This window comes from Populus trichocarpa, chromosome 5, assembly GCF_000002775.5.
Source record: "Populus trichocarpa isolate Nisqually-1 chromosome 5, P.trichocarpa_v4.1, whole genome shotgun sequence".
In the NCBI taxonomy this organism is placed as follows: Eukaryota; Viridiplantae; Streptophyta; class Magnoliopsida; order Malpighiales; family Salicaceae; genus Populus; species Populus trichocarpa.
In genome coordinates this window covers 2,609,584-2,625,907 of record NC_037289.2, presented here as the reverse complement: position 1 = coordinate 2,625,907, position 16,324 = coordinate 2,609,584, and the positions used below count along the sequence as shown (strand labels likewise).

General features: G+C 38.1%; 1 protein-coding gene and 1 long non-coding RNA gene across 2 annotated transcripts; both read right to left on the bottom strand.

The window, feature by feature from the left end:
* Positions 1-5,396: 5,396 nt before the first annotated feature.
* Positions 5,397-6,556, bottom strand: LOC112325148 (uncharacterized). Its single transcript, XR_008059335.1, has 2 exons — positions 6,374-6,556; positions 5,397-6,136 (listed from the first exon to the last, which is right to left on the bottom strand). It is a non-coding gene; the product is annotated as an uncharacterized LOC112325148 (long non-coding RNA).
* Positions 6,557-8,066: 1,510 nt separating this feature from the next.
* On the bottom strand, positions 8,067-14,372 carry LOC18098842 (autophagy-related protein 18h). The gene is made up of 9 exons (XM_024601484.2): positions 13,926-14,372; positions 12,714-13,163; positions 11,991-12,431; positions 11,469-11,714; positions 10,583-11,386; positions 10,328-10,500; positions 9,381-9,505; positions 8,767-9,300; positions 8,067-8,433 (listed from the first exon to the last, which is right to left on the bottom strand). The coding sequence occupies exons 1-9, from the start codon at positions 14,115-14,117 to the stop codon at positions 8,429-8,431; spliced, it is 2,970 nt and encodes a 989-aa protein (XP_024457252.2). The 5' UTR covers positions 14,118-14,372; the 3' UTR covers positions 8,067-8,428.
* Positions 14,373-16,324: the final 1,952 nt, after the last annotated feature.

The window sequence follows — 16,324 nt, the reverse complement described above, 5'->3', positions numbered from 1 at the left end:
TCATCTGAAGAGTGTTAACACTTGTCTCTGGAACAACATTCCCTTCAAGCATATCAACCATGCTTGGCCCAGAATGATTTATCAAGCCTTACACCAAGGCTTACAACACCCCCTCAAACGGATATTTCCAAGTGCGACAGTCATTGAGTATTTCAATATGATCACGAGCTCACCACTCTTCCAAGAGTCTACTCATCCTGGAGTTGCGTCTGCCCTCTGTTCCTCCCTAGGAACCACGCCTTACTTCTCCGTGAGTCTCCCACTCTTAGTCTTAAGAGTCCAGGTAGCTCTCCCTTTTAACCATGGGGACAACCCATTAAAGGTTGATCCATCTCTATCTTCATACTCTGAGTATTACAATGTCATTACTGAGCTCACCACCTTGACAAGAGTCAACTTGTTCCCGGAACCTGCGCATGCCCTCTGCTCCTTCATAGTAGTCGCGTCTTAATGCTCCACAAGTCATCCACTTATTGTCCAAGGCAAATGTCTTCTAGCTCATTGATCTTTAGCATGGGGGCAATATCCATGAAAGTCAATCCTGCATTTGTCTCCATACTCATCATAGCCAATTGGCTATACACTTGTCCACTTATATCCAGCCATCACATCGGTCTTTAGGGCGTTCTGAAATTGGGCTCCTATCATGGCCCTCACACCTTCTCCTAAGGTGTCTTCGCCTGTTGTCATGAGACGGTCTGAACATGGACTCATATCATGGTCCTCACACCTTCCATCCGAGGTGTCTTCGCCTGTCGTCATGAGACGGTCTGAACTTGGGCTTATTTCATGGTCCTCACACCTTCTGTCTGAGGTGTCTCCGTCTGTCGTCATGAGACGGTCTGAACTTGGACTCATATCATGGTCTTCACACCTTCCATCCGAGGTGTCTCCGCCTGTCGTCATGAGACGGTTTGAACTTGGACTCATATCATGGTCCTTACACCTTCTCCTGAGGTGTCTCCACCTGTCTTCATGAGACGGTCTGAACTTGGACTCATATCATGGTCCTCACACCTTCCATCCGAGGTGTCTCCGCCTGTCGTCATGAGACGGTTTGATCTTAGACTCATATAACGGTCCTCACACCTTCTATCTGAGGTGTCTTCGCCTGTCGTTTATGCGGCGGTTTGTACTTGGGCTCATATTTGTGGCCCACACACCTTCTCCTGAGGTGTCTCCGCTCATCGTCATGCGGAGGTCTGTACTCGGGCTCACTTCATGGCCCACACACCTTCTTGCCTGAGGTGTCTCCGTCCGTCATGAAGCGGTCACATCCTCCTTCATCGGGGATGTCTCCAGTGACTCTAAGATTCTCTACCACCATGTGGACTTGGGAGAGATCACTGCCACTGATCACATAGAAAGAGAGAGCTGCGGTGCACTTTTCGCAATCTTCCATCTCATTTTCTATGTTTGGAGCTTCTATGCCTTTCTGCTTGATAGCTCCACCCACACCAACTCTCTTTGGTGTTTTCGCCTTTCATCGGCGGTCGCACCCCCTTAATTAGGTGCTTCTGCAACAGCTCATCTTTCCATCCTTGCATGCATTGGAAAGGTCCTCGCTTGTTGCCTTTATCAAGAGCACAAGAGACTTCCTGTTGTACAACTTTTCACACAGTCTCTGCTCTGAGCTTCATCTGGGAACTCTTCTTCTCCTTGCATCTGTTGTCTCATTACAGTACCTCGTTGGATCCTTCGGGTACTCCTGCATAATCTCCGTGTGCTCTCGTGCAATTTCGGTTCTCCAGATTTCTCCCTATTCTTTGCTTTTATGTTTGACAGCAGCTCATCCTGTCACAACATTTATTCAAGTCAAAATAGGGTGCCAATCTTTATCCCTTGTTGTATTTCTCTTCCATTATCAGGGTCTTCATTAATTATCCCTTCGAGAAATCACAGTCACCGAATCTAACTTCTTTGGAGAAATCACCACTCCATCAGATCCTTGAACATATAGAACCCAACTGTTCCTTTGTGCCGTCATCTTGCTAGTCTTCAACAGTTTCATTACAAACTGTTACATATACAAAAATAGTACTGTGTGGATGATCCTTCAACTAAGCAAGTTCCCAGGAAAGATTTGGAGGGGTCATACTGGTCCCGCTTAAAACTCAATCTCCTAGACAGAACTTCTTAGAACGTATCTATCCACCGTACTGCCTTTTCGTATATACAACCATTTGCTAGCTTTGTTGCGGCTTTCCTTTACAAGTGATCTGGGGTATCCCGGTTTTATACCTGATTTCTCAACATTTGGCGAGACTACCAGTTCTTAGATTCGTCAAGATTGGTCTTCATCAAATTTCCACTCTCCACCTCAAATTGTCCACTTGATTGGGTGTCTAGAGTGTCCCAATTTTACCTTCCCTCAAGGCAATTAAAATTCTCTCCACTTAGCAGTTCAGCACATGTAATTGGGTAAACATGTGCACCTTCTTCTTCTTCATCTCCATCGACCACCATGATGACCTTCAGATGCCTCCTAATCGGGCAATCTCTTTTGTTAATTTACCACCACCACTTTTGGTCTCAAATCTCAATGATCGGACCGTACCATTGCATCCGGAACGATCAAATTAGCTGGAAACAAGTCTGAAATCGTCCAAATCGCATTTCAGACGGCTAAGATTTGATCAAAACAATTCTGGCCTGATGAACGGCCCAGATTCAATCTCAGATCCGGTTGCACATAGACTCTGCTGCACAGAATCTTATCCCTCGGCTCGCGGCTCGGCTCGGCTTCACAACGGCTCGGCTCAACTCAGCTCGACTTGGCTCGGCTCGCGGCTGATGATGTGGCAGGTGGGTCCCACTTTGCTGACATGTCTGCTGACTGGTCGATGATGTGGCTGCTGACATGGCATGTCTACTGTGCATGCTGACATCACACTTACATCAGGCTGATGTCATCCCTGGCATGCCTACTGTGCATGCTGACATCACAATTGTGTCATGCGGACGTCATTAATATCCGGGTCAGCCATGTGGGTCGGGTCAGCCCATCCGGGCGAAGAAGACGCGTGGGGCGCGTCTGCGCGCGTAGGCAGACGCCTTGCCGGAGAGTGATGGAGAGTGCGGCCATGTCCGACGTCCGATTTTGACGCCGTTTTCACCAGTGGCTTCGTCTCGTCCTCCTCTACACGGTGGTATGGTCAAAACACAATTTTGACAACTTTCATTTTTTAGCAAAAATCAAACACCACTTCAAACCATATGCTCTGATACCAATTGTAGGAAATTCCGACCGGTGATGTTCTGATATTTGCTCTTAGGAGGTAAAGCACACTGACACAATATTTAACGTGGTTCGGCAAACTGCCTACATCCACGGGAGAAGCCATTGCATTATATAGGGAAAGAACAAGATTTACAACAATAGAGGAGGAGGAATCATCCCCTCTTTGGCAACTCTCAACCTCACTCTATTTCTCTCTTTTCAGTGCTGCAATGGCAGCTACTGCTGGCTGCCTTGGCAGCCCACTCTCTCCTACATTTCTCACATCTTTGGCTCTTCTTTCCCTCTCTCAACTCTCTCATTTTGCTCTCAACCGTATGCCTCTATTTATAGGCATCCATGGTGCTGCTCCACTTGTTCTTTGGTCAATAATGGTGGCTGCCAACTCCAGCTCTTCTTCAACAAAGGTGGCTGCCAACTCCAGCTCTTCTTCAACAATGGTGGCTGCACCTAGCAGCCCTCTTTGACAATGGCAATGGCAGCCATCTTCTTCTAGAAGATAGGCTGTAAATGCTCTATGATTGCTGCACATAATGGCAACAATCCAACAATATTGTTTAGAGGTCGATTTTTAATAGATAACGAAAGAAAAAGAGATTAGGAGAAAATTAATTGATACGAGTATGAATGATTTGTTTAAGATTAAATACTTTAATTTTGATATTAAGAATCAATATTAAGATTGCATTTATTAATGTCTCAAGAGGATAAACGCACCAGGTTAGAGGATTAAAAATAAAAATATAAAATAATTTTATTTTTTAAATATTTTTAAAGTGAATTTTTATAATTTAAAAATATATATCTCCTCTGTCTGCATAGCCGACTTAAACAAAGAGCACTTAAGATCTTCACTTAACAAAAGACTTCAAAAATAAATAAGGTGTATATTTATATTTATCAATTATATTTTGTGAAATAAAAATTTCTCTCACTTAACAAAAAACGATATATGTAAAAAATAATAATAAAATAATAATTGCTAGTTTTCTTGTGCTAGTTGTAGCATGTGATTTAGGGCAAGCAGAGTTCTGAGTTGTTAACAGCTTTCATTTTTCTAGCACGAACATGTCTTGGATTTTAGTGCAGTTTGTGGGGAGACATGCAAGTTGATTTGAGAGAATAGCTAGCAATGTCTATATACGACTCAAACGAGCCATAATTTTGTCATGAAGTTGTGATAATTCAAGCAATATCTATAGCAACTTCATCCATATATTCAAGATAATAATGTATGTTTTTGTATTTAAAAATACATTTAAATATATTTTAAAAGTGCTTTTGATCTGAAAAAATATCAAATTGATATTTTTTATATTAAGATATTTTATATTTTGGCGTTTGAAAATGTGTTTAAGCATATTTTAAAAGTATTTTTCGCTAAAAAACATCAAATTAATATTTTCATTTTTGTTTTTTCAATGATTTGGATGTATTAATATAAAAAATTAAAAAAATATAAAAAATATTATTTCAATTCATTTTTAAGTTAAAAATATTATTTACCACGACACTAAAAAAACACCTTTTAACTTGAGATTTAGAAATCTTTTTTGCAGCTACAATTTTGATATATCCTAGCATCATCTCCAATCAAATTCAAAATGTTCAATTAACCACTCAAAACACTGAAAATTACAATTCAACTATTTAAATTATTGGGTTGCTTTGTGTTCAAAGCATAGTTTTTAAACCCGACCCGGTGATTGACCCGGTATAATGATCGGGTCACGGGTCAGATGGGTTGACCCGGGTCAACCCAAAAAAAAAAAACCTTATAAAACCTTACAATGCAACACCTTACTGGTTCAGGAGCAAATGCTTACAATAAGCATGAAACTTACGGGAGATGGAGTTGCATGAGTGGAAGAAAACTAAGTGCTGGAAAAGTCAAAAAGCATAAATTTCAAAACCCCACAACTCACACATGTTGAAGATAGACTACTAAAAGAAGTAATCAAACTTGTTGGCTTTTTAATTATTAATTTCTTCACAGTTAAGGACTTGAAAATGTTGGCCATACAAGTTTGCAGACTGTCATAAAGATATGAACGGACAAGTTAAATTTTCAAGTGTCCTCAAAGAATACACATGAAATACAAAATGATTCCTGGCCTAGAAATGCAGCAAATCTAGAATGGTTGACCTGTGCATGAACTCAGTAAAACATAGAATTTCATTTCACTTGAAGGTCTTCCACGACTCTAAAAAGAATGTCTTCAGTGGCATTGAAATAATGAGTAAGTTACATATTTCTCCAATGCTCCCATTAGCATTCTCTTAAATAATTACTGAGAGAATCAGGCGTTGCTAAAAATGGTCGTTGGAGATTATTTATTACCTCTCTATATGCATGATAAGTTGTTCTATCACTGCTATCCTCGGTATAAGCTTTCCTTGATGACCTTGGTGAGCTATGGTCATTTGGGAGAAATAGTGCAGCATTTTCAGTGCCATATTCATCTGGATCAACAAGTAATGAGCCTGCAAACTCTGTCAGATCCTCTTCAACTGAAAGGTAATTCTGTACATAGATTTGTGCCTGCAGTGGCGAAGGAAAATTAAAATCCTCCCTGTGGCTGTCAAAGAAAGATAGCAATTGCTCTGCATCTACCTGGACTTAGAATCATACACAAGTAAACACAAATGCTTATCATGCTCTAAATCCTCTAACATCAAGTATTTGACTTCGACTTTGAGTATCTCCCTGTCACTTTTGACAGCCGGACTGGTTACAGGCCTTATTGCTTCGGCCAGAAAATGGCTAAAACTCTTCAATAATTCTTTAATACATCAGGAAAGCATTTTGTTTTTTATTTTATTTGTTTGTTTGGTTAAAAGAAAATGTCAATGGCTGCCTCCTTTTTAACGTTTGCCTTCGCAAGCATGATGAATGGCCTGTGGGTAAAGGACATATAGCTTGTTAGCTTTCTAATATCAGGATGGGATTGCTTGATTGAGAGCACTTGTATATGTAGATGGTAAATTTTTGTATTTAAAAACTTACTTTCTCATACCAGAAGGGGAGAAAGTTAATCTCAGCATTTTAATCGTCAAAATCCGAGCGAATCCATGTTTTTGTGCATAAAAGATCGCGAACAAAAAATTAAAGAGATAACAGCAGCTTAATCTTACCTTGATTCGTAGAACTGAACTGAAGAGAGCCAAACAAGTAACAAGCTTGCCTTGAACTTAAATTCCTCTGCTCTTCTTTGCACCAGATATAGGTTTGAAGATTGAAGAAATTAGGTTTTCTGTCTTCAACTCTTCATGGTTTAAAAGGTTTGTAACGGTGGCGTTTTACTTTTATATATATAAGAAAACACAGCCGGGTCACACCCGGGTCGACCGGGTTTCGTCAGGCCAACTCCCAGGCGGGTTTTTATCTCCACCCGGACCGGTCCCAGGCTCGGGTCGGCCGGGTCGCGGGTCGACCCGCCGGGCCGGTCCGGGTTTCAAAACACTGGTTCAAAGTAGTTATAAATAGTTATTATTATTTTTTTGTTGTTGTTGTTGTATTAATGATTAGGGTATTTTTGAATGAATTTTGAGAGCTGATATTAGATTAGATTATTTATAGTCAAGCTTGACTCATGCACATAATCTATTTCTTACAACTTTTATATTGTTTAAATTTGAAATAATAATGAAGCAATTCATTTACCAACTCAACCCAACATCATTACCCGTAACATTTTGCCTCATTTTTTCTTTGAACAAATTCTATGCCCTACGGCAACGAATACTAGTGTCCTATCTCACTAACGTACAAATCTCAAATTATAAGGAGAAAGTAGTGGTGGCATCTTGGCTAAACTTGATCAATCCAGTCGGTAAGGGCTTTGGGCTAGATTTTATAAAATCAGATAGAAATTTAATAACTTGACAAATTAATTTATAGCCGGATCAAAATCTATTTTAACTTTATTTTTTTAAAAATAATATCATTTTGATTAACCTAAATCAATTTAAATTAATCCATTTAACCAGCAACCCGTGAGTTTAATAATTTTGAGTGATAGGCTCTCCCGTGAACATATGGTGTTTTGTCTTGACACTCCATTGAAAATGAAAATGATGGTGAATTAAAAACTTGGACCAACTTGGCTTCATATCCAACCAAACTATGCATCCTGTACATTGATTATTTTCAATGAGCAACTATTACTGTACACCGAACCATGTGACTGTGACCAATGCTCAAATGGCTCAGGTTCTAGGCCGGCTAATCACCAAGTCCATCGGCTAGACCGGAACAAGTTTAATAACCATAGGCAAAACTTGGCACGATGTCATTTCAGGGCAGCAGGGCTAAAGGGAGTTCTGCATCATATGTCAACGCCAATTTCTCTAGGGTAGTTTGCTTTGGGCAACATGGTAATGAATATAGAAAATCTTGGTGACTAATTGAAGTGCAAGCAGAAAGGACCACCCCTTTGTGCACCGACTAATAAGAACTGGGCTATAGGAAGAATCCAAAAATTTATCTGAAAATAACATGACCTGTGGAAGTTTCAGCAAGCACAAACACCAGCTTGAGATATGCGGTCAGCCACACCATGCAAATCTGCCGCACCACCGGCACAGTGATGCAAGGTTTTTAGGGTTTTACAGACTGCTATGCAGGATATACGTGCCTTCTTTTGACTAAGAGGATTCTAAAATAGCATAACATCGAAAAATTCCGAAATTCAAGTACATGCAAGAAACAACGAACCTGAATTAGCACTGCATGAGAATAAAGCAAATCCACCTGATAGGCTGCTATTGCTGAATCTGTAATTGTACACGGATACGAGTTGTTAAGAAAAGAAAAGGCATGCCGATATGATTTGAATTTTTTTTCTTTATTCATTTTTTTTTCTTTTTCTTTGAAGAACAAATAATGTTCCACAGCACATAAAGAAGCTTTCCCCACAAATCATTGGTATTTGAATATCAATTTACAAAATGTACATGAGAATTGGATGGGCAGAAGCCTGGCATTTGCACTGGCCGTAATATATCTGCCAGAATTATCTCACTTCTCGTATCAATCTGTCAGTAGCATTCCATTGTCGAAAGGCAATTATTGCCCACATTTATCAATTAGAATCAAACCACCCCATTAGGCCGACTTTTGCAGAACAAATTGAATTGTAAGGAAAGGCAGCTTGAACTAAGCAGAACTTGAAAACAGGAAAACGGACATCAACCTGCCAACAAAATAAAAAGACCAACTCATCAGGATGGGGTATGAACAAATTATAGCACAATGCGTGCTGACTGTAATTGAAGCGTGCAAAACATGCTCCTATTCCTTTTTTGGAACTATTCTTGATACAGTTACATGCAAAGGGTTTGAGAATCCAAACAAATGTAAGCAATCTAATGTATATGGTAATAACATCAACATAGAAAAGCAAGAATAAATTATGCAAAATTGAGGAGCAAGAAACTGTATACTCAAAATTCAGCAACCACATTTTAAATATTTAGTAATTATGTTCAATATTCATGTCATGAAAGAAAAAGATTTGCATTCACACCTTCTTCGGAGAAAGAAAAAACACCTCCAAGCATGTCGTCATTGTCACCATCTTCCTCAGATTTATCTACATCACAAGGACTGCTGCTGTTGTCCACAAAAGTAAGAACTTCAGTTGATTCTTGACATTCATTCAATTCTGACACTTTACAGTAACCCTCTTGAAAAAACAGCTCAAAATCTGGGGAATAATTTGCTGGTCCCTCATCTATGATGTTCATGCTCAAATCCGATCGAATGGAACTTAAGTTTGAAGCTTCACTGGTGAAACCACTTTCTGATGACTGAACTTCTTTTGCAATCATTCTTCCAGCAGTATGTGGATCATTTGTTAAAGATGTTACATTACTATTGACAAAATTACTATTCTCAGCAGGAGAAGCATCTATTTGAGCTTGTTTGAATGAAACTGAACATATATCTTTGTTAATAGAGCTTTCATACAGGATGGGTGATGCCAACATAGAAATCCCTCCTTCACCAGCGTTAGAATTAGCAGCTTGCAGCATGGAGGGATAAAATTTTGTTGATGATCCTGGTGAACATGTCAAGATTAAAACAAGTCACATCATATCTAAAATCCATACAACATCAAAACTGAAAAAAATGGCATACCACCATCTGAACTTGGAGCTGAATCAGGTGAGACCAACTCAGAGTGAGAAATAACAGCATCTTCAGACTCTTTGACTCCACGAGATTCAGAAGATGAAGATGAGTATCTTACATCTCCAAGACCCCTGCACAAAACAAAAAGTTGAGTTCACATCTGAAATGGACTCGCTTGACAGGAAAATTTTGGAGACATTGTTTAGATGGATATTTCCAACTATTTGCCCACTTCCTACCCCTACCCCCTCAAGCAACCACCATCAATATTTTTTCTTACGATGACATTTTAAGAGTTAGTTACAAAACAAACCCAATAAACTTTCAAATTCCATGCAAGAAGACAAAATAAGAGATGCATTGCTTTGAATTAAAGAGTGCAAAACCTTTGATGAGTATATTTTGCTAAATTTCCCATATTATTAAGAAGCATAAATCATTTGTCACCTGTCTAACAGTTTTTTAATTAGTTGTTTCTCAAAAAAAATTTCATTCTAAGCCCCTCTTCATTTAATGCTTCCATTCTTCTGAAGGTCACAGAAAATTTAATGTCAATGAGCTTTGTAGTAATTGTCAAAGAAAAAAAAGAAAAATTCAAGAAATGCAAAATGGATTAACTGAGAGAGTTCCCAACAAGAAATATGTGCAAAAAGAAGCGCTTTAAGAGTCTCAGGTGTGAGCAAATTTAGTTTTCACTCTACGAAACCATTATTCAGCGGGAACAAGCCTTGCATCTTTGTTTTCACTCTTGCACAATTAGCAAGCTCAATATGAGAATTTTACGAACAGCCTCCAACTTACCATTGCTAAAAAGAAACAGCTGAAGTGGGGTGTGATGCGCTCTTAAAATAGAACTAAAACACGTGAATATGGAAGAAGAATGATTGAGGTAACATCACTTAACAATTATTCACAGTTACCATAACTACAACGCAGAAAAACTTGTGAATTACCGTTCGCTCCATTCAGGAGACCTGTGAAAATGGTCAAAAACAGGCAGCAGGTCCTTCCGCCTAATCTCAACCTCATGAACAGGAACCTTCTCTATTTCAATCTCTTGACCAGTTTGATCTTCACTGATGTTCTCTTCTTTAGGCCCCAGATGACTCATTGCATAGAAATACATCTAAAGCATAGAGGGGATTGAATATAAGCAAAGTTGAAACATGATAAGTTGAAACACTGCGTACTGATCTTCTGAAAAATACCTTAGATTTCTGCCAAAGTGGTATTCTCCAAAAGCTCATCTGCACCTCTGCATTGGAGAGATACCAATGAGATGGTTCGTGGGACATCACCAATTGTGAATGCGCAATACCATCATCTTCACCATCAGACGTGTCCATGACTGTCTCTTTAGTTTCTTGTCCTCTATGAGTGATTCCAGAAATGCATTCCTCCCTTTCAGGCCAATCTGCTCTTCGGCAAACATCCCACCATTGGATGGATTCAACATTCACTCTTAATTCCTCATCTTGCATGTGCACTGAAGAAGCTGGCCCATTTCTTGAAGCAATTTCGCTTGGCTCTCCACCCACTGATGACAGCAGTTTATATTGAACTACATGACCACAAGGAGTGTAAACCATTAGGTGCTCCAAAGAGTTAACTTTTCTCAAGTGAGCAGATTGCGAATCTTGGTGCACACAGCTATGAAAAACAGCAGCTATAGCACCAGATGGAATTGAAGCCTTTCCTGCTGCAGAAGAAGTAGCATTGCTAACTGTGTTGAGCCATCCAGAGTTATTATTTTTAATTCTGCTCACCACAGAAAGGGTAACGGGTGATGGCGGCGATGAAGAAAAAGAATGCTGGTTTACCAGGAAAGATGGAGTGGACCACCATGGTAAGGATACAACAGGAGAAAGAGCAGGCCCATCAACATGGGAATTATGTATTTGAAGAACATTCTCACCGCCAAAAGGGGAAAGCACAAAAATATGGCAAGTTCCCCTGGATGAAACAATGGCAATCCACTGACTGTAATGACTAAAGCAAATGTCTTGTATAATCTGTATGACAAACACAAAGGAATACGCTCTATGAATATACGGGCAACAATGATATTGAGAGCCAGGGAAAAAAGGAACTTACAGCGGGGGTAATGCCACGATGCAGCTTGTAAAGGTGAACATGAGAAGAGCTCCAATCATAATTCTTAGCGCCTTGTCCACTCTGAGAGCAGGATGGCATAATCCGAAAAATATTTATATTGTTCCCATGAATAGAGGCAGTGACCAAAAGTGTACCACTTGGATCAAAACACAGAGCAGAAATTGGACTAGTATGAGCTCTAAATTGAGATATCACAGCTCTGGAAACAAAATCTTTCACAACTACCTGCAATAGAACATTTAAGTAAGAGAGAAAATATTGGAGTTACACTGGAATGTTAACACCAGATGCTTTCTGCCATGTGCTTCTGGTACTTAAATGTCTAGAAAAGTAAAAGACATACCTTTATATTGGAAGACAAAGCAAAATATAACTTAAGAGCATAATTTCATTGGAAGAATGAAACATATAAGCCAGGACATGAAAACTAGTTTTTAATTTTCAGTCACATCATTGCATACTCCAAATAAAGTTCCAGTTCTCAGCTTGTTGAAAACTAACCATTCCAGCAGTATCTGTATCTGCTGAATTTGTTGCCCCACGACCAACTTTCCAGCTTGAGTTTGAAGATACAGGAGAACTAGAACCATCAGGCATAAGATCATGGCAATATCTAGACAGAGTTTTGTAGCCCATGTCTCCCAAATTTATTAAACCAGTAGCTAATTGCTTACTAGATTCCATGGCATACCGAGCTACCAGACTCCCACTGCCAGGTGAACTTGATGGACTTACACCCAGAGGAGTAAGACTTTGTGGACTCAAGCGGCCTGTATTTAACACCAGTGGGTTGTCAGAAGCATAGGCTAACCACCTAGGACCCACAGCCATAGGACCATAGCCGATATTAACCCCAACCATTCCTTGACCTCCCAATTGAGGGACAGGATAAGTGAGAACACTGAATTTGTTCTCAAAAGTGAGGGCATCGAAGCAGTATATCTGCCAGCACAATCAGGAAACAAAAAAGATATCAAGAGTGTTTCAATCGCTTAGCTCCACTAATTAACCAAGCCATAATTAATTTACAAAATCTTCAATTAGCAGATGATAAAACTTCATCCAATAGATGTCTTCATTAACTAGTAGCAGCACAGCAACCATCCCATGTGTGATTATTCTGGGTTTTCAAAGGAACTGGTAAAAACTCCACAAAAACTAGCAGCATATATGAATACACTAGAAGTTACAGTGAAAAGCATCTTAGGTAAAGCTTATGCTTACTTGTGTTGCAAGACCCACAGCAACGATCCGCTGACTGCTTCTAACCATATAGACAGTCGAACGGAATCGCAGAACATGAACATAATTATGAGACCTCAACGAGTAAAACCGAACAATAGTCGGAGAGATGGCAACATTTCCCATATGAGGCTCATTAAATCCATCTCTCCCACTGAGAATTGGACCTGAGCTCTTTGATTCATCACATGCAACAACCAAGAGCAAAGGATGTGATGCCCTATATCCCTCTCCTTTGCAACCCTCAGACTTTGCAGGGAGGGGCTGCATCTGTAAAAACGTAACTGGATCATCACGTCTAGACACTAGTTCCGTGATGTTAGAGGCATCTTCAACATCAATGACTTGAAAGCCACTGGAGTACCCAAGTAAAAGAACGTTCCTCAAGGAACCAGGACCAAGCTCTAGTTTGTCAAATGAGGCCCAGAGCACCTGTTTCGCCAAACAATAAAATACCAAATCACTGCATGTAAGGTACAAATCGAAATGCAGCACAATTAAAAGAAACCAAACAGCTCTAAGCGAAAATTGCAAGCCAATAAAACATCAAACTAGCACCATTGCCTGTCAAAAAAGCATTTCCAATATCACAACCTGGCATTGCAGTTCTTTCTCTAACTCTCCACAAAATTTTAAGCATCTATATTCTATTAGAAACCCAGTCACTTCACCCCTCCCATTCGATCTCAAGTCACTTAATTCCATGACAATCGGCTTCACTAGCAAAGCTCGCAAGCAACATCCGCAATCCTATCGACTTTTCTAATAAACCCCTACAATTACAGTAATGCCAAGTAACTTAAATCTACTAATTTCACAGAAAATAAATAAATCAATCTTGAAATTCCGAAATAATTCATTAGTAAACCCTTAGACTACTTCAAGAAAATGAAATAAAAATAGAATAAAATAAATAAAACACGTCTTTTCAAAATTTAAATTTTAGTGCCCTGTTTGGTTAAAAACTAAAAACCTAAACTAAACTACGCTGCAATCATCATTTCCGTTTCTTTAATTTCATACATCTTTTTTAGCAACCAAACAAACAGTAACATTGAATATTCATTAAATTAAAAAAAAAACATATTTAAGTTCAAATTATTAAATTCGACAACTAAAATAAAGTGACATAAACTACAAAATCAAATAAAAAGCATAAAAAATACCAAAAAAATTTTAAGGAAAGAACTGAACCTGGTCTTTGTGGTCGTGGTGGTCACCGGAGACGGAAGCAGCAACAGAAGCGCTGGCTGACCGGACACCGGAAGAAGCGGTTTTAATACAAGAAGAAATGAATTTCAAAGAATTTGGAATAAACCGGTTGTTTTTACTGTTATTGTGACTGCTGCTGCTATTACTTTCTCCTTTGTTGCTATTATTCTTCATAATAATCAAGAGATAAAAAATAGAAAATCAGACAGTCACCGGCTACCGGCGATCGATCATGTAAATTGGATAAGAATAGCAAGTTCCGGTGAAAAATTGAGTTTAATTTTTCCGGCGATGTGAAATAGAGAGAGAGAGAAAGAGATAGGCCGAGTTTGGTTAGGTGGATTATTGTTTGAGTATTGACTTCAGAGAGAGAGAGAGACGGTTTCTTGGAGTTCTTGGCTTTGATTTTGTGTTTACATCTTGTTGATGGAAATGGAAATCTGTGTGAGCGCGTGTAAGAGACGCTCTATTTGAGAGCGTGTGTGGTTGTTTTGTTTTTTTGTTTTTTGGAGTTAATTTGAAGTGGAAGGTAAGATTTTGGGGAATTTCAATGGGGTCCTTGAAGTTCAATGAAATGACAAATTCGATTTTTTTTTTAATTTTTCTTTTACTTTGGAGGTTAAAGAAATGTTTCCCAGTTGGTATCTTAAGAATATAAGGTTTTTTTCATCATTTTTTTTTACGAGTGGAGTATGGGAAATTATATATTTCAATGCTTGATATTTGGGGTTGGGTATGTTAATTGAATGTAACTTAGATTTGAACTTGTTTTTGGGTTACTAAGTTTTTTTTATTGTTTTGATATAAAAAAATGAAATATTTGGAGATTGATGTATCTAGCGTTTTAATTGATTCTAATTTTGAATATTTTGAAAAATAAATAATAACTTCATTTTTTTTTAATTCATTTTCATTTTCTTTTGATCATTGGAAATGAACAACTCATGTATATAAACTAGATACTTGACCCGTGTTTTATCGTGAGTCAAATTATATTTTTATTTTATATATATATATAGGCTTTTTCAATACTTTTTGTAGTTAAGAATTGTTCAAGTGAAAATAAAAAATTTATATATACATATAATCAAATAAATTGAGAATTATATTTGTTAATAAATAAAAAAAACCATAAATAATAATTAAAAAAAACTAGAAAAATTAAGAGACGTGTGTAGATCAAGATATTTAAGCTCACAATAAAAAATATTTACATAATTATGTTTGCTAAATTTTTTTATTAGAATACTTTTTTATTTAATTAAAAAGTAATAAAAATAAATATAAAAATAATATATTATTAAATATAATCATTAAACCTGACGTATGGTCCACTCGAGACAAGATTTTTGCGAGCTAACCATAGTTAGTGAACATATAATTTATTTTTAAAAAAATTAAAATAAAATAATTTTAATTTTTTTTAAAAAAGATGATACCAATTACGACTTTCTTTAATCCACCGAATCGGCCCCAGATTAATAATAGCGCTACTAATAAATAAAGAAACTCGTGTAGATCCACTTTCTCATAAACACCCTTTCATGTTATAATAAAGTGTACAGTGTGTAGTTTAATATTTTAAATCAGATCAGATTAGTGTGTAATTCAATGATTGCTAGTGCTCCATGTCGTCACTAAATCTGGGAAGGGAGATTGAAGGGTTTCTATGGATTGATTAAGGATCTAATTGCTTAAAATAGAAATGACACGAGATTGGATTGACTATAGTTAGACAAATGCAACATTGATCGGTGTAGCTCGCTGGTCAGGTTTTATATTTGTTTTTTAAAAATCACCAGTTGGAGTCTCACAAACCTCAGAACCACTGGAAGCTTACATGGTCATTAACTTTAGGACTGTGGTATTAGTCGAAGTGCGCGCAAGATGACCCAAACACTCATGTTAATAAAAAAAAAAGGAGAAATGAATGCTATATATATATATTTCTCTTTTGAAAAATAAAATAAGAAAATACATGCATTGGGCCAAAAGCCATGTCGGCTCAGCTCTCAAGAAAACTCGGTGGCTTTTTCATGCACTCTTCTCCTATTCCATTGAAGAGTCAACATGCCTTGTACTAGATTTTGAACCAATCTGGTTTAAGAATACGAATTGTTTACACAATCATCTAATGAAAACGATTTGGATTTAACTGAATCGACAAAAAATTATGCAAACATGATTCCGTAAGAAAGTACAGAATGGAAGGCATGCCAAGGCACACGAGACACAAAAATGGTAAGTTTGCGTAACTATATCAATGGAAGACAGGCCATATCCTGCCATGGAAAACGAAGGGAACACTATAATTAGTCTTCTTGAATTGATCTAATAGCCATTTCCATGCATTTAATGGCTCGATCACCTTCCCTTTTCAG

Bases quoted from the DNA above. Each gene is read 5' to 3' on its own strand.
- LOC18098842 (XM_024601484.2), bottom strand. From the start codon at position 14,117: ATGAAGAATAATAGCAACAAAGGAGAAAGTAATAGCAGCAGCAGTCAC. The intron at 13,164-13,925 runs GTTCAGTTCTTT...TTGGCGAAACAG, and splicing joins ACCACGACCACAAAGACCAG to GTGCTCTGGGCCTCATTTGA. The intron at 11,715-11,990 runs GTTAGTTTTCAA...GTTCTATTGCAG, and splicing joins ATACAGATACTGCTGGAATG to GTAGTTGTGAAAGATTTTGT.